The sequence below is a fragment of the Panthera tigris genome, chromosome F3 (assembly GCF_018350195.1).
Source record: "Panthera tigris isolate Pti1 chromosome F3, P.tigris_Pti1_mat1.1, whole genome shotgun sequence".
NCBI lineage: Eukaryota > Metazoa > Chordata > Mammalia > Carnivora > Felidae > Panthera > Panthera tigris.
This window is the reverse complement of record NC_056678.1, coordinates 42,267,762-42,289,416: the sequence shown is the minus strand read 5'-3', so window position 1 is coordinate 42,289,416 and position 21,655 is coordinate 42,267,762. Positions and strand designations below refer to the sequence as shown.

The 21,655-nt window shown below is 54.1% G+C and overlaps 1 protein-coding gene across 1 annotated transcript; it reads right to left on the bottom strand.

Annotated features, from left to right (window-relative positions):
* Window positions 1–2,309: 2,309 nt before the first annotated feature.
* On the bottom strand, window positions 2,310–15,908 carry LOC102957408 (proline and arginine rich end leucine rich repeat protein). Its single transcript, XM_007086490.3, has 3 exons — window positions 15,765–15,908; window positions 7,403–8,382; window positions 2,310–4,874 (listed from the first exon to the last, which is right to left on the bottom strand). Exons 2-3 carry the CDS (start codon window positions 8,364–8,366, stop codon window positions 4,699–4,701), a joined length of 1,140 nt encoding a protein of 379 aa, XP_007086552.2. The 5' UTR covers window positions 8,367–8,382; window positions 15,765–15,908; the 3' UTR covers window positions 2,310–4,698.
* Window positions 15,909–21,655: the final 5,747 nt, after the last annotated feature.

Genomic DNA, 21,655 nt, shown 5'->3' with positions numbered 1-21,655 from the left:
TGCCAGCCTGCGTGCTTGCCTGGGGATGGGGGGTTCTTCCTTGCTGCCCCTTGCTCCCTACTCCCTCCCACCGACCACATACTGACTCCTGGCTGTGAAGCTCCCCGACGATCATCTAGTCCAAACCACTTACCCAACAGATAAGAAACCGAGGTCCAGCTAAGTGCAGTGACTTACCCAAGGTCACACCGAGCCAGGACCAGGGCTTAGATTTCTGACTCTCAGGCCAGAGAGTTGTCGTTTGTTCATATGACCCTGCCTCTTTTCACCTCATCCCCCATCCCCCACCCCAGTTCTGAGATCATGTGCCTCGATGCCCTCAGAACAGATGGCCTTGGCAGGACGCATCTCTGCCCTGGCATACCAGGTGAAGGGGCAGATCGAAGAGCCTGGCCCAAGGGCCAGTGCTTGGCCTGCAATGTTCCCGGGCACCAGCTGGTGTGGAGGAGGCATCCCCCAGCCCGAGGACCCGGTCACCGAAGATACGCATGTTCCTGTGGCCCTGGTAGCCCACCATCTGGAGACAGTCACCAACGGGGGCTCTGCTGGTGGAGGGAGAGATAGCCCTGGAGCCAGCAGGGTGCCCAGGAAGCAGATGGCACATTTGGCATGCTGTCCTCCCCCACTTTCTCTCCACAGCTTTGCAGGCGGAGACTAACTCTCCCCCACCCCAGACCCCAGTCAGGCTGGGCTCTGCCCCGCCCCCCCCAACCCACGCCATTAATTCCCTGCAAGCAAGGCAAATGCGAATGTTCATTCATTCCCCTTGCCGCCTGCTCCCACTCTCCCTCCCCACTTTCTCCGTGACGACTCTGGCCCACGACTGTTCCTCCCACACGCTCTGCCAACTCGGAGGAGGAGGCGGCGGCGGCGAGGCCCGCAGCCTGAGCCAGTCTCCTAGGGCGCATGCGCAGGTCCCCCACATCCCGGCAAAGAGCGCCCTTCGGACTCAGGAGTCCCATCCTAGACCGCGTCCCAGCTTCTACTCCCGCTTTTACAAGCTCTCCCTCCATACGCTCTAGTTTCCGTGCATGTGTGTGATCTGTGGGAGCCCGCTCACCATCATGCGGTTGTGGCACACGGGGAGGGCAGTGCAGAGGCCCTCCTAATCCCCATGTCTCATTAGGAGAAGCACAAGGCATGCTGATGGAAAGGAGGTGGCAGGCAGTGGGGACAGGAGTCTGGCCAGTTGACCCCGTTGCTGCCCCTTGCATGGGCGGGGGTGGAAATTTCAGGAACCCTCCTGGTTTTTTGGACAATGGGTATATATTCCCTGCTGAGGCAGGCCACTCTGTGACCCTAAACACATTCCTCTTCCTTTCTCGGGCATGCACACACACACACACACACACACTCTGCAGGTTTTATATACTCCATGCCTTCCTACCTTTTGGCTTTTCTCTCCTGGTTATGTGATTCCCCACCCCACCCCCCACCCCCCCGCCCTTTCCCCCACCACGCAAAATCTGATTCATCCCTTAAGATCCAGCTCGAAAGATAGGAGTCCTTCTGGCGTCCCTCCACAGAGGTAGAGGCCCTCCCCACCATGCTCTTTGTACAATGCCTTGCTACGAACACTTAGGACATGGAATTACTCCAAGGGTTTTCCCCTTTACCAAGCTAAGAATTCCTCAAGGGCATGGACAAGGATATGGCCTACCCTTAATTCTGAGCTGGGAACCTTGCACATAGTCGATGTCCACTGAACTAAGGCAGGTATTAGAGGGTGAGGCAGTATCTGGCAGTTTTCGGCCTAAAGAAAATGGCGTAGGCCGGGAGGATCCCGAACCCACTTCTGAAATCAACCTTCTGTCTGAAGGCAGATTTCTGGGCACCCGGTTCTTGCCCTTCTGCGAGGCCTGTAGAATCTCTCTTCTCGGCCCTTGATATAGCTTTGCCACTCTTTCGTGTTTGTTAACTACATCTCCGCAACTAAACCGTAAGTTTTCCTTGGTCAGGAACGGTGACTGTTTTGTGTCTTTCGGTATCTGGCTCAGTAATGAGCCTGTGGGAGACCCCCAACAATTTGATATCTGTGGGTTGAAAGAATCCAAGCCTTTGGGCTTCAAATGTAACTCTCAGATTGCCGATCTGACTTTAGGAATAGTTTTTTATGACCGTTGTGAGTTTGGGAGAAATTTGCCGAGGAAAGGCGTTGGAATGGTTTTCTTAGAGTTTCTTAGGAATCGGATCCTTTCTCCACCCATCATCTCCTTAGAGCAGGTAAGAGGTGGGCGGTGGGAGGAGAAGGGTGGCAAGATAGCTCCAAGGCGCTCTTGACTTGTTCACACTGTCAAGTTCAAGCAGGATATTTTTCATATCACTTTATTTCCTCTGCTGTGAAGCGTGTTGGAATGTAGAAGTTGTTTCACAAAGTTAACATGGTTTTGAAGAAAGAACAGATCTATGTAGAGTAACCTACACACCTACTTACACACCTGGACGCGTAGATGTCAATGGCACTGAAAGAATGAACTTGTGCGTGGAGGAGGGGCTTCCTCAAATCCTAGGGAAATCCCCTCTGGCTTACAGCTGCAGGGAGCAACGGAGGAAGCAGACAATCTAGACGGGCCGATGGGATGATGCTGATTGTGTTGCTGCTGGAGCGAAACAGTTTAGGTTTGCAGGACCAGAAATGACCCCTGCCCTCAGGGGAACCACAGGAGCTGTGCTCCCCCTGAGGGCCCCATGTGAGGGGCTGAGGCTTGCAAGGTGTGGGTAAGGTGCAGAAGGGGGGCTTATCCAGGCTTAGCACCAGCTTGCTTATAGCCACAGTGATATACTGACTTTAAGCAGGAGCCTTGGAGAAACCAGCTGCAGCTACGAAGAATGAGGCAGTTACATGGCAGCACAGCAGGGGTGGGGGGCACGGCGGGGGGAGGCTATGATGAAACGGGCCCCGTTTTCCGTAAATGAGCAAGAGAGAAAGACGAGATCAAGTACAGTGGGAATTTCTTGAAGTTAAGGACCCGGCTTGATCCAATTTCTGAAACATCTCTGGAACTTTTCTCCACCTAACGAGGGTGGGCACGGTGTCTTACTTATTTCTAGAACATTCACCTCCACCAACATACACACTAGGGAGCTGTAGAGGGGCCGCGTCCCCTGGAGGGCAGAAGGGACAGGGGATGGGAGCAGGTCCTGTGGGGCCCAGGCTCTGCTTGGAGGCCTGTCAAGCTCCTCACTTGGCCCAGGCAGGGAGGGTGGGGAACTGTGAGGGGAGAGACAGTCCAGGTAGGGAATAAATTACTGCAAGGGAAAGGGATAATATTAGATAATTAGAGCATGGTTTAAAGAGTGGAGCTGCAGACTAGAGCATGAATGCTGGAGAGGCCCCGGCGCACAGATGTGGGGACCGAGGGCAGAAGGGGCCGGCGAGGTCAGACAGCAAACAGGAACGAGCCATATCCTCACCTGCGTTCCTGAAGGTTCCCACTTGTGCTCACCCACGATAGGAATCAGCCCCTGGCCTCAAGGCCTCTGTACCTTCGCGCCCTTTGCATCCCAGAGGAGAGGGAGACTGTGTACTTCCCCCCCTGGCTCTTCAAGTTGGAACCTGAGGCCGGCTCCTTGACTTCGTGAAACCACCCCAGAGGGAGGCGAGGGGGAAGACGGGAGCCAGCTGTGACCTGTAGCAGCCACCAGGTGTCACTGATGCGTCTGCCTTAGAGGGGGAAGCCAATCTGAACTGGTGGAGGAGGCTTCTGGGAGATTTCCAGGTGCTCCGCCTCTTCCAGAACACTTTCTCGTGAACTGCTTCCGGGCTTTGGAGAGGCTTGGGCCGTCCACACTGATCGAGAACAGATGGCGGGGCAGGGCTAGTGGCTCTGCACCCTTCCCTGTGGACACTGTGTTGCCCGAGGCCTAGCCTCTCGTCTAGACGGGCAAGGGGCTGTGGGACCATCTGCACCCACAAGGGCCCAACCCCAGGGCTCTTGACTCCCTCCCCTCGCCCGCTGGCCGATTACTAGTTCTTAAAGCTACTTTCCTGGGCTGTTCCTCCCTGTCCTTCCTCTGGAAAGAGCGAGGCCCAGCCAGAAGGGTGTGTGCTGAGGAGAGCCCCAGCTATCCCTGTGAAGAGACTGCCAGAAGCGGATCCTTGCAGGAACCCCGACCCTCTGCCCTCCTTCGGCCATTCCCTTGCATTTCCTTGCTGGAGAACACAGGCGGTAAAGAGCCAGCACGATGTGTGTGGTGCCAGTGGGCAGGGAGGTGGGGTGGCAGTGTTAGAAGGCGGGATCCTTGGCTAAGGGGCCTTCTGGGGCCGGAGCTGTCCATCATGGCGGCGTCTCCAGCAGGACTTGCCGAACCTCACCTCTGGGCTCCTCCCGACCGTCTTCGGCTTGCTTTGGTCAGGACCAAGTTCCGACGTCAGTCCGTGGCCCGGACTTACCCAGCAGTGACAGGGAGGAGGAGGAGGACAGAAGAGGATGTGAAGTCTTTAGCTCCTGGGGCTAGAGGTTTGGGTGTGCTGTGGGTGTCTGTGAGCGGGGTGAACCCCATCTAGCCCTTAGACGTCTTGCTCTAGAAGCCGCGGGTGCGGCGGCGTGTGTGGCTAGGCCCTGCCTCAGGAAGGTGGGACGAGAAAGGCAAAGCTGGGAGCAAGAAACAAAGACAGAGAAAACGAATGGTGGGCACCGGCACGTGGGCCACTAGCATTCAAGTGCGCTCAGAGGAGACCCAGGGGCAGCGTAAGGCCTAAATGACCACGGATTGCAGCAGGCGGAAGCACATCATGAGGTCCAGTGGGATGGGCGGCTTCAGGTGGTTCCCGTCCAGCCTCAGGTAGCGCAGGTGGGGCACGTTCTCCAGATCCGAGGAGAAGTCATGGAAGGCGACTAGATTGTTGGGGCAAATCTGGGTCCCATTGATCTCTGTGGAGGAAGAAGGGAGAAGTCAGCCAGCGAGGTGGGTGGGGGGTCGGGACACACGGGGCTGGAGGCAAACACGAGGAAGGAAGAGGGGAAGGACGGCTGAGCATAAGAACCCCGGGCTGGCCGCTGTCAGCGTGGGGAGTCTGCTTCAGATCTGTCCATCTCTCCCCGCCCCTCCCTCTCCACCCCCTCCCCCCACTCTCAAAAATAAAAAGAATAAAATAAAATAAATAAAAAAGAAATTGAGTTCTCTTCTCTGGGATTGGCCGACCTTGGGGAGCCGTGACCTTGGGTGCATGGGTTTACTCTATTCATTTGCAGAACGAACTAAGTCAGAATCGATCAACCACTGTTAGCGGAAGTTCACTCTGCAGCGTCCTGGAGGAAGTAAGCTGCGAGCTGGACCTTCACACGTGGGTGGGACCACCGCAGGTGGAGACCTGGGGGGTGGTGTTCTGAGAGAGTGACCTATTCTGATAGAGTTGCAGAGGCCGCAAAGCTCCCGGCGACATCCGACATCCGGGAGTAATAAATAGCACGATGAGATGCACCAGGGTGATAAGCTGGGCAGGTAAGCAGTGGCCACGCTGTGGTCGGCTTTCCAATGGAAAACGAGATTCCACCTCTGCTCAGATGACATCGGATATGTCACCTTCCAAATGAATTTCTTATTCTCCCTAAACCTTGCCTCTTTCATCATCATCTGTGGGGGTCAGCATCATTGTTGCTGATGTTGGTTTCCTTCTTCCTCTCAATTCCTCATCAGAGTAGCAGAAAGAGCCCCGACAGAGGTGGGTTTTCTTCCTATGACCGCTGTGACTTTGGCCTGTCACCTTACCACCCTGACATTTCGTTCAAATCCGCAAAATGGGGACAGTGGTACCTGCCCCTCACCTCTGATGAGAGAATGTCGGTGAAGGCATTTTGCAAACTGGAAAGGACGGGGCAGGTGGCAGCATTAAGATCATTGCTGAGAACGTGGTTATCACACTGACCCAGGGCTCACTCCGCCCATTCTGTCTGTCAGCGACACGGGAGACAGGCTGGGGGTAAGGGGTACCTGTGGAAGGGGTGTGATTTTTCGGACTTCAGCCTCAAAAGGCTGGTTATCTGCTAGCAGCCTGCTCTTCCGTAACCCGATCGAAACCTGTGAGCCCTTTATTGAAGTATTCTTTCTGCCTGTTTTCCCGACCCATCTAGCTTTCTGGGGGTAATGCATGCCATCAGCTTACTACCTGCAGGATAAAATTAGAGTTTCCCCTTTTCCTGAATTTGTTTTTTTGCAAGCTTTGAAAAAGCCCTCCCCTAGCGGTACCTGGGTGGTTCAGTCGGGTGAGCGGCAGACTTCGGCTCAGGCCGTGACCTCATGGTTCATGAGCCTGCCTGGGATTCTCTCTCTCCCCCTCGCTCTGCCTCTCCCTCACTTGTGTTCACTCTCTTTCTCTCTCAAAATAAATAAACTTAAAAAAGAAAGCCCTCCCCCACTTTCTGTAATTATTCCAGATGAGTGAACGAGACTTGTCTCCCATTCATTTGTTTCAAGATTGTCGAAATTCAACAATCTCCCTCTCATTCTTTGGCTCGGAAACTAAGGATTGCTGATATGATTTCGGGGCTACGTCCCTTTTCCCTCGGTCCCCTTCATCCTATAGCGGCTGCGTTCCTGGTATGGATGTAGCCTGGCTTTATTCAAGGACCAGATGGGATTCTCCCTTGTTCTTAAAGCTTTCTGTTGATGGCTCTACTCAGACCTGACATTTTTGATCGAAGCAAAACTGGGACTTCCAGCCTCTTCTTCTGGGCTGTGATTTTTATCCAAAGCCCAGGATCCTAGAAGTGCAGCTGAGGCAAATTCTGCCTGAAATGTACTATCTTATATGACTAAATAGTCTAGCCTTCCAGATAGATTCAGAAAGAGCCTTCACACTGACATGTTTCTCTGGCTGCCACTTTTTTTTTTTGCCAGCTGCCTATCCTGAGTATGCGGCTGCCAGTCTGTGTACATCTTCAAGAGATTCTTCTAAACCTCGTTTCAGTCTTGCTATCACAGCTTCTGCGGCAGACAGGCCCAGGACATTTCAGGGCAGGCATTTAAATGTCACCGTTCCGCTTTCATGAGAATGTCCATGACTCTATTCTGTGTCAACCCTACCACCTGTAGATCGGAGGGCAGAGGAGCTGGGGCTAACGAGAAGGGACAGAGGAAGACAATCTGTTACCCTCCGAGCGTGGAACTCTAGGCACGTGATGTTAACCTACCAAATCCTCATATCGACTTTGTGACAGAAGGTACTATTCCCATTCTCACTTTACAGATGAGAAAACTTCTGTAGAGCTGACCTCTCTCTTCAAGGTCATACAGATAGTAAGTGACATGGTCAAGATTTGAAGTCCAGTGCCAAGTCGGATGCTTTTTGGCTCCACCTCCTCCCCCCAGTGCTCCCAAGAAAGGGTTGAGGCAATAAGAACCTCCCCTTCCCTGGCTGTGGCCGTGGCCGTGGCCGCGGCCCTGCCCCACCCCCACTCACTCTCTATGCTGTTGTTGTTGAGGTACAGGTGCTCCAGATTGTTGCTGATGGCGGGCACGCTGCTGATCTTGTTGTGGGACAGGTGGAGCACGAGCAGATTGGAGATGTTGAAGGAGTTCTTGGGCAGCCCTCTGTCTGACAGCCTGTTGTAGTTAAGGCGAATGAAGGCGAGGTTGGGGAAGCCCTTGAAGTACCCATTAGGGATGGTCTCGATCCTGTTGCTGTCCAGGTAGAGCTGGTGGATGGCCGGGGGGACCTTGGGTGGCATCTTTCTCAGGATGTTGTGGGCCAGGTTGAGTTGCATGAGGTTCTTGAGGCCCTGGAAGGTGTCGGGCTTGAAGACGCCATCACTCAGCTTGTTGTGTTGGAGATCCAGGAGCAGCAGGCTCTCTAGCTTGCTGAAGACGCCGGGTGGGATTCTGGAGATCTGGTTCTGGCTCAGCCTCAGCTGCTCCAGGTTCCGGGGCAGGGCTGACGGCACCTCTTCGAGCTGGTTCTTCTCCATGTAGAGGAAAACCAGACTGGGTAGTTTCTCCAGTACCTTCTGGTCTATCTTGCGAATTCGGTTGTTATCCAGGTTGATCCACCTCAGGCCCGTGGCGTTCTGGAAGGACTCCACTGGGAGCTCAGTTATGAAGTTGTTCTGGAGATAGAGGTAATGGATGCGGGGTGGGATGACGGGGACCTTTCGAAGGTTGCGGCTGTCACAGTAGAGGGCAGAAGGGAAGTCAGAGGGGCAGTAGCATTCCCGGGGGCAGTCAGGGAAGATAGATGGAGGGCCTGGTGGGAGGGGAGGGGGCAGGTCTGTAGGCTCTGATGGCTCATGGGGCTGAACAAAGCCGGGTGTGGGCCTGGGTCTGGGCCTGGGCCTGGGCCTAGGTCTCGGGCGTCTTGTCAGCTGGCCTTGGGCCACTGAGGCCAAGATGAGGAGAAGTGGGAGGATCCAGCAGAGGGATGACCTCATGATCCAGGTGATGTACCTGCAGGGAGGAGACACATGAGATCATTAGCCATCTGGGCCTCCATAGTCAGGGGCCCTGTGTTGGTGGCTAGAGTTGGCCAGGATGGGTGCCAGGGGGCTGTGGGAGGGACCTGTAGAAGCACTCTTCATTTGCCCGTATCCAGCAGATGGGAAAATAACAAGGGCTTGAGGGTCCAGGCCCCCGGCCCAGAGGCCTAGCTGCTCAGTGTGTTAAGCCTGCTCTGGCAAGGGTGAGCCATCCTTACAGAAAGCACGTTGGCTGTGAATCGGGAGCTCTGGGGCTTGCTGGAGAAGACCCTAACCCTAACCTACCCCTAACCCCTAACCTTAACCCTAACCCTAACCTCTCTAGCACTCGGTCTCCCTATCAGCAGCAGGAGAAAATCATCCTTGTTCCTGTAAGAGGGATGTTAGGAAACAGAGTCCTAAGTGTTCCATCTGGAAGGGTCCTTAGAGATCCCGTAATCCAGTGGTGTTCAAACTGTGCCTCTATTCCTGTGGAGCACCCCCAAGGGAGGGAGACCGAGTGGGCGGATCTGAGGCACCCCACCTCACCCCCGTGCCAACCCGAGCAGTCCCTTTGTTTTCAAATCTGTTATGTATAGAGGACTGGCCAAAGCGCGTATTTGAAAGAAGAGTGGCGTTGCTAAAAATGGTTTGAAATCCACCAATCAAGCCCAGACTCCACTGTTTACAAAAATTAAGCACTGGAGGGAAGAAGCGGCTTGCCAAGCAAGGGCAGGAAGCTGTTTAACAGCAAGCCCAGGACAAAGACCCAGGTCTCCTGCCTTCCAGAGCAGGGCTCGTGGAGGTCCTGGAAAGGAAGGAAAGTGCTGTACACACGCTTGTCTCTTGTGTCTGCCCCTGCTCACTCCTTACCCCTGTGCTCAGCACTGGTCTTTGCCAGCAGGAGGCATACCAAGAATTTCTCCCCAGATGTGGAGGCTCCTATGAAAATAAACAGGGAAGGGATCAAAAGCTGTGGGGAAATCACTTTCATTTCTTCGGACATGATACTGCTGCCCCCATATCCACTGGAGTTGGTGGTTTTGAGACAGGGTATGAAGAAGAACTTCCCGCTAGCCTCTGTGACATAGCGGAGTAGGTCACTGAAGGATATTTGGGGGTTGTGCTCCCAGTGGCTCTGATGACCCTTCAGAGGGAGTCACGTGGTTTGAGTTGACTTAAGCTGGAGAAAAAGCAATAGACCCGGGCTGCAGACAGAAAGTGGCAGCTCCCACGGGCTTCCTCCCCTCCCCTGGCTGGGAAGGGGGCAGGGAGGGGTTTCCTGTTCCCTCCCCTCCACAGGGCCATCAGCCGTAGGACACTCCCCTCTGGTCTGCAGCCAGGGTCCCGGTTCCCACACTGCTTCCCCAGGCCCTCCTTGCTGATTCCTCACAACGTGGTGGTCTGTCCCTCCCCTCTTGGGGTCTGGGGCACGGGGGACAGGCTTGCTGGGGTCCTCTGAGCTAGAGCGGGCCGCAGAGTGTCCCCAGCTGCATCTGGACCCTGGGATCCCTGCATCTGTTCCAGGCCTCTTGCTGTCTTTCCTCTGAGCCCACATCAGCTTAGACTCCTCCCTTGCATGCTTCTTGCTGGCTTTGCTCAAAGGAAGATGATAGAAGCCTGGCACCAGCTGCTTCGTCCTGGGCCAGGTGCTCAGGAGGCACCGAGTGTGACAAGAAATAGGAGAGAGGGAGAGAGGGCAGAGCTCAACCCTGAGGGGTGGAGGGTGTCTCCCTTCACCTTTCACACACACACACACACACACACAGGACACCTAGTCTGCTCTCTCTCTCATGCACACACGCACACACACTCCCCTCTCTGCACCATACACCTATGTGTATGGTTCACATGCCATGTGCGTGCGCGCGTGTCCTTACATAGTACACTGAGAATGGGAGAGGGGGAAAGGGAGGGGGAAGGAAGGAGGACAGGAAGGGAATGAGGGAGGGAGGGAAGACAGATGAGCAGGAAGGAGGCAAGAGATTGCCCTGCAGCCTCTGTTGCCCTCCTCCTCCGTCCAGAGGGGTCTCTCCCCAGGCAGGCTCCTCCAAGGGGGTCCACGGGGGCCATTTCCCCGGGCCTCCTACCACAAAGAACCCTACAGTTAGATTCTTGACGTTAGCTCCAGCTGAGGATCCAACAGTCCCCAAAGGACTGGAAAGAGAAGACATTCATTGTAAACTGAACATGAGTCTTGCTGCCGGGGTCCGTACCCCTTATTGACTGATGATTTATGAATTAACAGTTTACTAGCCCTGTGCTTTTCTTGAAAATAGCACAGTCATATGCATTTCAAGGGTCCATATGCTAAAAACAAACATTTTTTAAAGCCCCCAATTTCGTGACCCTTTTTGTTTTGACACGTCTTTATTTTCCAATTACCTGGAAGCTGGAAATGAGCAAAAGGCTTCCCAGCACTGGCGGTGTGGGGCTCCCTATTTCCCCTCCTTGCCCTTGTCACCCAAAGCGTCTACCAGGTACTGGGCCCCGAGTCATGCAAATAAAGCTGGTCCAGAGCTTCCAGCAAAGATCGCTCTTCTCAGAGCCATTAGGAGGTTTTAGAGGAAAAGTTCTCTGTGCCTGTTCCGTGGAGAAACACTGGATCTGTTCAGCAACCCTTCTCTTAGCCCCACGGCTCAACCACTCTGTGTGTGTGTGTGTATGTGTGTGTGTGCGTGCGTGTGTGTGTGTGTGTGTGTGTGCGCGCGTGCGCGCGCGCGCGCCCATGCTTCTTTCTTGAGAAAACAGAGCTCATTTCTAAGGCTTTTCTCTTTAGGCAACGCCTCTTCCTGCTGGAGCCTAACTGTCCAGAGGGGAGGTCCCGACGGCTCAGCCATTGCCCCGGCAATACACAGCGATGTCCTACGTCCCCCAAAGCAGAATCTGTGTGACACGGTGGAGGTCCCCGGACTCCAAGAGAGTCATAACCTGCCCCCCCAACCCCCAACAAAGCCCGAAGTCACACTTTCTTATGTTCCTGCCTTCCAGAGCCTTCTGTCCAATCAAAAACTCCCTTAGGGTGGGTCACAAGTGTGCGTGATTTTTAAATTTTGCAAGCACACCGCCCCAGCGTTCTGGGCGTCTCGCAGCGTTCTGCTGGGCTGTGTTCACTGCTTAGTCAATGGGCGCCTGTTAACCAGCTGTAAGCACTAACCTCCCGCTGTTCTGGCCACGGGCTCTCAGAGACCTGCTGCTTCACGGGGGCAAAGCCCAGCCCAACATTCACTGTCTCCAGTTAAGAACATTTCCTACGAGAGTTCTCATTTGGAATTTCAGTTCCAAGTATTGGAGTTCTGGGCTTGACTCCTGGCTCGGACCCTCCTCCCCAGGCCCCAGGCTCCTCATGTGTGTGGGGATGAAATGAAATCACACACACGCAGGCATGTCGTAGAACACTAAAGTCTCTACAAGTGGCAGGGGTTTCACGTATTCATCTGTTTGCTTATAAAAGAGCAGGTTCTCTAGGGAAACTCTGATTTTTAAAGTGAGATAGCCCGCATCCCTACCTAGCTCCTGAATTCATTCATTTAAGGCTTGAAACCCAGGACTAATGTTGAGACGCAGGGCAGGGCTGGGTTGAGGTTCGCGTGGGTTTGCCAAGTCAGTAAGAGCAAGTTTAAGGGTAGTTGCCTTTGCGTGGAGAGTGTGGGACTGGGGTCAGCCTGGAAGTCAGGTTGGCCTGACAGAAGAAGGTCGCTACAACCGTAGCGACCACGCTACGGTCGACCCTTGAGCAACACGGGTTTGGATTGTGCGGGTCTGCTGATGCGCAGATGTTTTTCAATATATATATGTACAGCCCTGTAAATGTATTTTCTCTTCCTTCTGATGTTTTAAAATAGCATGGTCTTTTCTCTAGCTTACTTCATCATCGGAATGCAGCATATAATACATACAGCATACAAAGCATGTGTTTATCCACTGTTGGTTGATGTTATCGGTGAAGCTCCTGGTCAACAGTAGGCTATCAGTAGTTAAGTTTTGGGGGAATCAAAAGCTATATGCCGATTTTCAACTGTGCAGCGGCGGGGGAGAGACTGGCACCCCTAACCTTGAGTTTTTCTAAGGGTCAACTGTACTCATTGGTAGTTTTTTTTCTTGTCAGATTTCCTGCCTAGCTGGTCACCTCTAAGCCTCCATGGCTTAACCCAGCCAGCATCCCTGCCGTGGAGAATGGGGGTGCCCCCTGCCCCAGGGCTGTGCCCATTGGGATGACCCTCTTTCTTCGCTTCCTTCTTTCCGTTCTAAACTCAGACATTTGAAAGCTATCCTGCTCCCCTTTTCTCTTTCCGAAGCCCAGAAGGACGAAGTCAAGAGAATCAGGTGATCATTTGTGAACAGACGAGTGAGACAGCCTCAGGCTGCCTGTACCCCTTTTAAGGCCTCCAAGTAGGGCTGTGTGGACTTGTGTGGTCGTCAGGTAAGGAAAAGGCTGTGGAGGCATGATGAATTCAACACACTATTGATGCACTGGGGGTGAATCAGAATACAGGGGAGCCTGACTGGGGCGCTGGGGAGGGAGATTTGTGAATTCTCAGCCCATCTTCTGCTACTTAGTTACGCGGCCCTGTCCTCAGCCTCAGTTTTCTTATCTGTAAAGTGGGGATAACAAGTCTTCCCTATCCCTCTATTCCTCACTCAGCTGTTGTCGGAAACAAGTGTGATAAGCGACTTTAAAATGAACCACAGATCAACAAATACTAAAAATAAATATAACACTACTATGGAGAGACCATCTGTCTCCCCAGCGTCTACCACAAGGCAAAGTGTAAACAGAATGAAGTTGTTTTGGTCTGAGGCCACTAGTCCAGAAGAGCAAGTTTTCCATTCCAACGGACTAAGGACAAAATGGGACGGGATGACGGTCCTCCTCTGACAGCCTGTCGCCTCACCGTATCCTTCGTTCTGCCTCCCTCTCCCGGTATCTCCACCCCCTGAAGAAAGCCTAGAAGAATCTGTCCGATGCCTTCAGCACTTCTATCTAGATCTGGGTCTCAACCCTGCAACTCTTCGGTTGCTCAGCTGGTTACTGTGGGCAAACCTCCCACCTCTACTAAGCTTCAGTGTCCTCATCTGTAACGTGGGCACATTAACTCCTTCTTAGCAGATTGCTTTGAGGGTTAAATAAGTAAATGTGTTTAAATTGAGTGCTCAGTGAATGTTAAGCTGTTGTTGACATTTTTTCAAAGCAATGGGGTCTCTTTAACTTGGCCAGAGGGCAACCCTGCCCTCTACTCAAAGGTAGGGATTCTCCCAGGTGGGTACTGGCTGGTGGCTTTCCCCCAGCTCTTATACACCCAGCAACCTCCTCCCTTGGGGCCTGTGAGACCACACTTGGGCCTTAGAATCAACTATTTGGAGACCGTAGAAGCTCCCCAGCCGCCCGGGGGAAGGTTCACTTTGTCTTTCCAATTCACTAACCCCACCTGAAGTCTTTCTAGAGCAGGTGAAGGGATGCTGGCCACGTAAGGCACAGGCTCACTTCTTCAGCAGGCCCTGGAGCCCCCTGTGATCCATGACTTCCCCTCCCAACCTCTTGCACCTGGCTTTTTTTGGCCTCTTCCAGCCTGGATGTGCTTCCTTCACATGCCCCATAAGTGGGGCTGCCCACTGGGGAGGTGAAGGGGGAGTGCAGAGCTTGGTGTTCAGCCCATCCTCTGAGCACATCGGAACAGACAGCTGTTGGGCAGGAGGAGAGGGGATCTAGAAGGGATGGGGAAGGGCCCAGTGCAGTGCTCAAGCAGATTAGCAAGTGAGAGGACACATAAGCTCTTTGGAGCTATTTTGGGGGGGGAACTCTCTTTCTGGAAGGTTCCCTATGATATGGTTGCCGGTGCTTGCAAGGAAGAGGCCCACAGCAGATCTTCCCTGTCCCTTCAGGTGCACGTTCCCACTCCCCGGAAGAGGGTGGCCCATTCGGGACACCCTGGAGGTCCTCCACTGGCGGTCCTCATCCAGGAAACCACACAGCCCTTCTGCCCAGCTAACACTGCCCAGGCATGGGTCTCTCTCAGGCCCCTCATTCAGGTGCTCAAACCCTAGCTGACCATCAGGATCCCCTCGAGTATTAAACAACAGTAGATTCCTGGGTTCCATCCCATAGGTCTATATTTTTAGTAGGCTCCCCCTCCCCCACAGGTAATTTTGAAGACCGACCACATTTGGCAACCCTGATCTGCCCACCGCTACCTGTCCTGGGACAGCACTCTCTCTGCTTTTGTAGAGGCATAAGGTGGGGGGGGGGGGGAGGTTGTGGAGGAGGGGATCCAGCCTACTAGGAAATGAGACCCATTGAATTATCCACTTCAGCCTCCCCCTCCCTGACTGATGGAGGAATTACCGTCTTTTTGCCCTCTGCCACAAGGACCCCTCGCCAACCTGGGATGATTTTGAAATTGCTTTAAAGAGAAATCTTCTCTGGCTGCCCACAGGGGGCAAAAAAAAAAAAAAAAAATCAATGAACTGTCCCCAGAGCTGGGAAGTAGGACCTCCAAGGCTTAGAAGCTGGGTTGCTTTCTTCCCTTTCTTTCCAAAAGCCAAGTGGTTTGGACCAGAGAGGGAAATTCAGAGCTACTGGGAAGACACTGTGCAAGTTGGAAAGGCACTTTTTTTTTCTCCCTCCTACCCAATTAATTTCTAAAGAACGAAGAAACCCTTCCAGCGCCTGCCCTGGTTCATCTCCTCCCTGCTCGGCCTCACTCAGGACACATGATTTTCTTTTGGCTCTGCTATCTCAGTGGGAGACCCACTTTCTCTTTGCTCTTACAGCTGGGGAGGCATGTGAGAGGGTGAGAGACAAGATGGAGAGACCGAGAGAGACAGAGACTGTGTGTGTGTGTGTGTGTGTGTGTGTGTGTGCTGGCACCCAGTCACTATGTGGTTTAGCTCTGCACGTCGGATGCAGTCAGAGGGGACGGACAGGACACCTTCATATTGTGTGTGTATTTACGTGAGTGTGCAGGGAAAGTGCTGTCTCCCTGGGACGTGTGTGTGCCTGTGATGGCCCGTGACAGCATGCGAAAGGTGCAAAGAAATGGGTTCTAGAGTCGGGTTTCCATAGAAACACCTGAGGTGTAGGAACACTGTGTGCAGCCTAACTCCCTGCGCGACGGCAAACATCGGCGCCCAGAAGGTGTGACTTTTGCATCAGGCAAATACGTAGGCACGGAATGAGGGAGAGAAGGTAGTGGAGGAGGGCGCAGAAGAAATGGGGAAGGCTAACTGGAGCTCATGTGAAAGGCAAAAAGGTGGGAGGAAGGAAGGAGGCAAGGAGGACGTAGAGACCAGATCAGTAACGTCAGCTGGACAGAGCAGGAGGAAACCTGCTGGAGGAAGGGGTCTTTCCCCCCCGCATCTCCCCACTGGGCTTACCTGCACACACCTGCCTCTCCTCTGAGCTGTGGGTTTATTCCCCAGGCAAGGCTCCCCCTCTTCCTCCCCCACCCTTCGGTGGAGCTGTGGCAGCAGAGAGCCAGCTAGAAGTTCTGATCTCCCGGTGGTGCCTGCCCGCTTGTGTTTGCCTGACTTTGCTTCTACCAGATCCTAGTGGGGTGGGGAGGTTAGGTTAGGGGGAGGGATGGGCAGATTGCAGGGAGGGAGGAGAAGGAGGAGGGAGGGGAGGGAGGGAGGAGGAAGGGGGGGGAGGGAGGGAGCTTGGGAAAGGAGGAATGACAACAATAAAGTCTTTATTTGGCAGCCAAAACTCCCAAAGACTTCATCCACACACCATGCCCACTAACGGACTCGTTTTTAATAACATTTCCTTCTGTTGCTGCTGCTTCTGGGGGGGAGATTGTTTGACCCATGTTTGGAAAACAAGCCAAATGAACAGAGGAAACAGGCATGAAAAGCAACCTCTGTACAGGCCACAGCTGCATAGCTGGGTCCAGCCCCAGCCTGTTTCATGCCTCCTCCGAACAATCGCCCTGCCTCTGCTGCCCGTTGCTCCCCCGGTGTTAAATTCCCGAACCAGTGAGGGGCGTGGGGTGTTTCCTCCGAGCAGCGAGCAGCGAGCAGCGGTCATCCTGCCCTTTCCCACCTTCTCTAGGAGGGTTGCGAAGGGAGTGGGGTCTTGCCATACAGTGAGCTGGCAGGAAGATGGCCTTGGTTTGCCTGCTGGAGGGATGCTCTGAGGACCAGAGAGGGCAAAGTCCGGCCTGGGGTCACACAGCAAAGGCGGGCAGAAGTAAGATTTGATGTAAGACCTAAAGTCACGGTCCCTTGCTCCTGGTTTACTTTTTCTATCACAGTAGAGAGAGCCGTGGCGCCTAGTGACAAGGAACTCCCTCCACCCACCTCCCATCGGGGGGTAGAGGGAGGAACGCTGACATTAGGATCAGTAGCCCTGGGCTCTGCCACTCTCGAGCTGTGCTATGGCGGGCAAGTCCCTCAGTTTCACGTGGAGCCTCAGTTTCCTCATCTGTGCAGTGGGGATAATACCTGCCTCACGGGGTTGGCAGGATTAAATGAAATCACGGATGTGAGGGCACTTGATAAACTGGGAAGATGTTCGAGTTTAGGAGCGAGATTATGGTGCCTGGTGGTCAGCCTAAGCCGTGGAGGAGGGAAAGGAAACCCACTCCTTCTTTCCCCACCCCCTTTCCACCCTAAACCTTGTGCCTTCCACGCCCTGCTGGGGAGGTGTTGCTGGAAGCCAGCAGAACTCTAGGTTCACCTTAACCCTGGATGTGCCAGGCCACGTGTGCCTTTTTATTTTTCACCCAGGTGGCGTATGTCCCCTCCTGCAGGCTGAGCACAGCAGACCCTAGACTTGCTCGTTTCCCTTGCTTGTGGTGGGTGGTACGTCGAGTCCCAGAAAGACGAGCAAGACACATGAGGCACAGGAAGGATGGGCAGGGGGGTGGGAGGAGGGCTTAGACAGGATATGGGGCAGGGTTGTGACTTGTATCCATTTTTCATGGGGGTCCATCCAATCCCAGAGTCTTTGCTCCCTGATGGTGACCAACCCCAAGCCGTGACAAGCACGTGCGTCTCCCCCGCTCCCTCCTTCGTCTGCCTTATCCTGGGCTCAGCAGAGAGAATTGGGGTGAAGCATACAGACGGCCAGGAGGATATTCAGGAGCGTCTAGAGTTTGCTCACGGGTGGCCCGTGGATCTAACGTGGCTTGAGGACCCAACGTGTTTTTTGCGTTTCTCTTGGCAAAAACCTGTTTCTCGTGGCAAAGTTAAAACCTATACACATTTACGCAGAATAGTATTAATAACCCGATAGGCCCAGCACCCAGCTTCAACACTCACCAACTCGCGGCCCACCTTGTTCCCTCCGTGTTCCCCCCTCCCCCAAACCCCACTGGAATATGATTTTTTAAATTTTTTAAAAAAGTATATTTTTGAGAGACAGACAGAGTGTGAGCAGGGGAGGGGCAGAGAGAGAAAGAGAGACACAGAATCGGAAGCAGGCTCCAGGCTCTGAGCTGTCAGCACGTGGGGCCTGAACCCATAAACTGAGAGATCGTGACCTGAGCTGCAGTCTGATACTGAACTGACTGAACCACCCACGTGCCCCCCTCACTGGAAGGCTTTTAAGCAGTAATATTTTTTTAAAACTGGATTTGAAGCTTTTAGGGAGAGAAAGCACTTCCCCGTGCAACATAATCAGCACCCTTTGTGCCATCTCGTCTTAGACTGGACGGGCTCGATGGCCCCGTTCAGTTCCTTACCTGCCTGCTCTCCAAGACCTTTTCGTCCACAAGCAGTGGTCTAGGGGCAGCGACTGAGAAATGAGGTGAATTGGGCCAAATCAGGGATGCTATAAGGGAGAAGGGTCACCTCAACCAACCTGCCTTTCTCATCCCCTTGACGGAGGACATATCCGCCTCCACAGCGGCAGACAGGGGGCTAGGTTCTCGAGAACAGGCTTTGCCTCTCATTCGCTGTGTGACCTTAGAGATGTCTCTCGCCCTCTCTGGCCTCAGTTCATCCTTTGGAAATGTGAGGTTGTACTAAGGTTGTACTAAGCGTTCTCCTCCAGTGAGTGTGAAGAGAGCCTGAGATCTGGGGTCAGGACCCTGGGCTAACGTCTCAGTTCCGCTACTCTAGCTACTTGGAGAGCAGGTCTTGAACATATCTTCGTCTAAGGCAATAACCCACGTCCTGCCCAGGCCACACCCGGGATAACTCGGGGCTCATTGGAAACATCAGCTGGGAGAGCATGTTGTGGTTCACTGGCTTCGTACGGCCAGACCTTGAGACTCCTCTAGAAAGATGTGGCTCCTCCAGAAAGAGCTTCCTGTCCCGGAGTCCTGGGGGACCCCGGTTGGTGCAGCTTCCCCCCGGTGTGTTAAGGACAACGTGAGGTCAATGCTGGGGAGAGCGGTGGAAAGTCCGGAGATGCTGGCTCCCGCTTGCTTCCTCCTAGGATGGGGCTGGGGGATGATGTGGGGCAGAAAATGCAGGGGGAGAGGCAGGGGAGGGAGGCAGCTCTCCGATGTGGTGGACTACACCAGGTCCCTCTCGCTCTTCTCACCCGGGTTGAAACTCTATCTCGGAGGCTCACTGCTTATTTGACCCACACAGGGAACGCTTGCAGCCCAGGGAGAAAGGGCATGACTGTATATGATCCTTTCCGTAGAAATACAGAAGGGAGGCCTCTCAGGCTCCCCACCTCCCCACTGCCCTGCCCCAACCCCTGCTGGGAAGGAGCAGTGTGGCCTGGAGGAGCTTTGGCTCAGACCGCCCCGTGGTCACCAGGCGCACAGAGGCTGGCCCTGGGACGGACCCTCACGCCTCGCCAGTCGCGGCTCACGGCGTAGGGTGGCTGGGGGTCTGGGCATGTGAGCCACAGGGAGAAGCTGTGGGCGTCCTGTGGCCACTTACCCCACCCCCCCCTCCAGCCTGGGGGGCCGGGGTTGCCTGGGGTAAGTGGGCTCCTGGCGGTTGGAGGCAGCATCCCGTGTATCACGGCATAAACCCACAGCCCCCACCAGGGGCTTGGCCCATGCCGGGTGCTCAGTAGGAGTCTGTCTCATCACATTTAAGAGGGTTGAACAAGGAGATTCTCTGTCACTCGCTTTAAAAAAAAAAAAAAATGTTTGTTTTTGAACATGAATGGGTAATACAGTCTCTTGATTCGAAATCCAAAAGATACACGAGGGTGAACAAGGACCAGGCTTCTTCCCCTGCCTGTCTCCCCATCGTCCAGTCTCCTCCAGGAGACAATCATCGTACCAGTTTCTTGGGTCTTGCCGGGTTTATTTAACGCGCACACAGGCAGAAAGTACAAGCAAGCGTGCATTTTATTTTTCCTTAGTGGTGTATTTTGATGATCACTCCATAGTGGGGCACACGGCTCTCTCTCTCTTTCTCTCTGGCCCGTATCTTTCTGACCAGTCCTTCCTGATAGCTGTTGGGTCCTCCTGCCCCATGTGTAAGGTAGGCAGTGCTGAGCCTGGAGCCTTACAAGCTTGGGTCCCCTCCTGGCTCTGCCTCCTCTCCATGTGGCCTGGGTGGCCTGGAGCTACTCGTTGGTCCTCTCCGAGCCTCCGTGTTCTCGGCTTCTCTGGGACAGGTATCCATGGCAGTACATCGACTCAGCAGCGAAACGATCCTGTAATTTAACTTCCTTCTACAATTGGACTTTACTTCTGAATCTGAGCACTCATTTCAGTGGCCCGGTGGAAAACTCTCGGTCCTTCGTCGTGGCCCTCCCCCTGGGAATATACAGCAGCTGGGGTGAGTTTGTGGGGCGCCAGGGCCTGGATGGGAGGGTGTCCGGGTGGGGCGCGCCCACGGTTCCCTGCCGACGTTTCAGCCGGGATGCACGTTCTTCATCACCGAGGCCCCCAGGCGGGCAGGCCTCTGCCACCTTCTGAGGCTGTGTACAGAGAGGACAGAAACCTTCTCCGGGACTGCCATTTCCTCCTGGAGACGTGCTGGCTGCCTGGCTCTCTACCAGGGCCTTACACTCCACAGAGCCCCACATTCTCCCCCCACCTGGCCCCGACCGGGGGCCATTTCTTCTCTGGGGGAGGAAGCTTCCTTGTCCCCCTTACTTCTAGGCAAGACACTATATCTATGCTCAGAAGACCCCAAGGGCGCAGGCTTGTGGAAAATGAAGCCAGTGACCCTTGTAGGCTGCTTCCGTCTCCTGGGTGCCCTGAGGCAGGGAGCACAGAGCTGGTCTCCTTGTTTTAACCAGAGGGAAGGGGGGGTGGGGTGCAAAGGCAGGGAAGGAAGAAACGGATTGTCTGTCGGCCACGTGGTGAGCGTACTGAGACAGGTGGACCCTGAAATCCCTTTCCACTCGATGTCCACGATCCTGTCCATGGGTGTCGGCTTGTGGGCCAGCTGAGCAGTCCCGGTACACCGTCAGCTGGTGTGACAGCACACGCTGACCTGGGGACGCTCGGTCAGCGTTGCTTCTGGAGCCCCTCGGGTGCTGGAGGAGCCAGGCTCAAGGGAGTGGTGATCGCGTTCTGCCTTCCAAGGTGACGTCGCCCAGATTCCGGGATGCCTCTTTTGTCCTGCGATCGCACCATCCTGGAGCTCTGGTCTAACTTAATTTTATGTTGTAAACGTTGCGTTTCACAAGTCGCAGCACCTGGATCTGACTTTCAGCTTCCGGGTATAATCTGAGAAGTCGCTAGTGCAACCCTGCTCCATGTCACAGACTGTTAATGACACTGCCTCGCGGGGGCACGGCCGTGCAGCAGCCATGTGACAATGACCAGCCTACAGACCTGCATGGTCAGTTATGCCTCGTGTCATGAGATCTAGGAGGGCAGGAGCAAGGCAGCCACCCTACATGACCTCGGGGGTCCTCACATCCACGTGGGCACCAAGCATCATCTTTCAACTGAATAACAGCGGGGCACCTGGGTGGCTCAGTTGGTTAAGCGACCAGCTTGATCTTGTGGTTTGTGGGTTCTAGCCCCACATCGGGCTCTCTGAAATGGCACGGAGCCTGCTTTGGATCCTCTCTCTCCCTCTCTTTCTGCCCCTCCCCTGCTGGCACTCTCTCTCTCTCAAAAATAAATAAACATTAAAAAATAAACTGAATAATAGTGAAAGTAATATCTAAAGCTTGTGGAGGCTTACAGGTGCCGGGCGTTCTTTTATACGTACAACTCTGGTCCTCATTCGGCTCCGTGAGTCAGGTACTGCTGTCTTGGCCATTTTACACGTGAGAGACTGAGGCGCTACAGTGCCCAAGGTCACACATCTAGTAATGACAGAGGAAGGATTTGCACCCAGGTTGTTCTGCCTCCAACGTTCTTGTTTGTGTACATTTGTGCTGTTGTGAA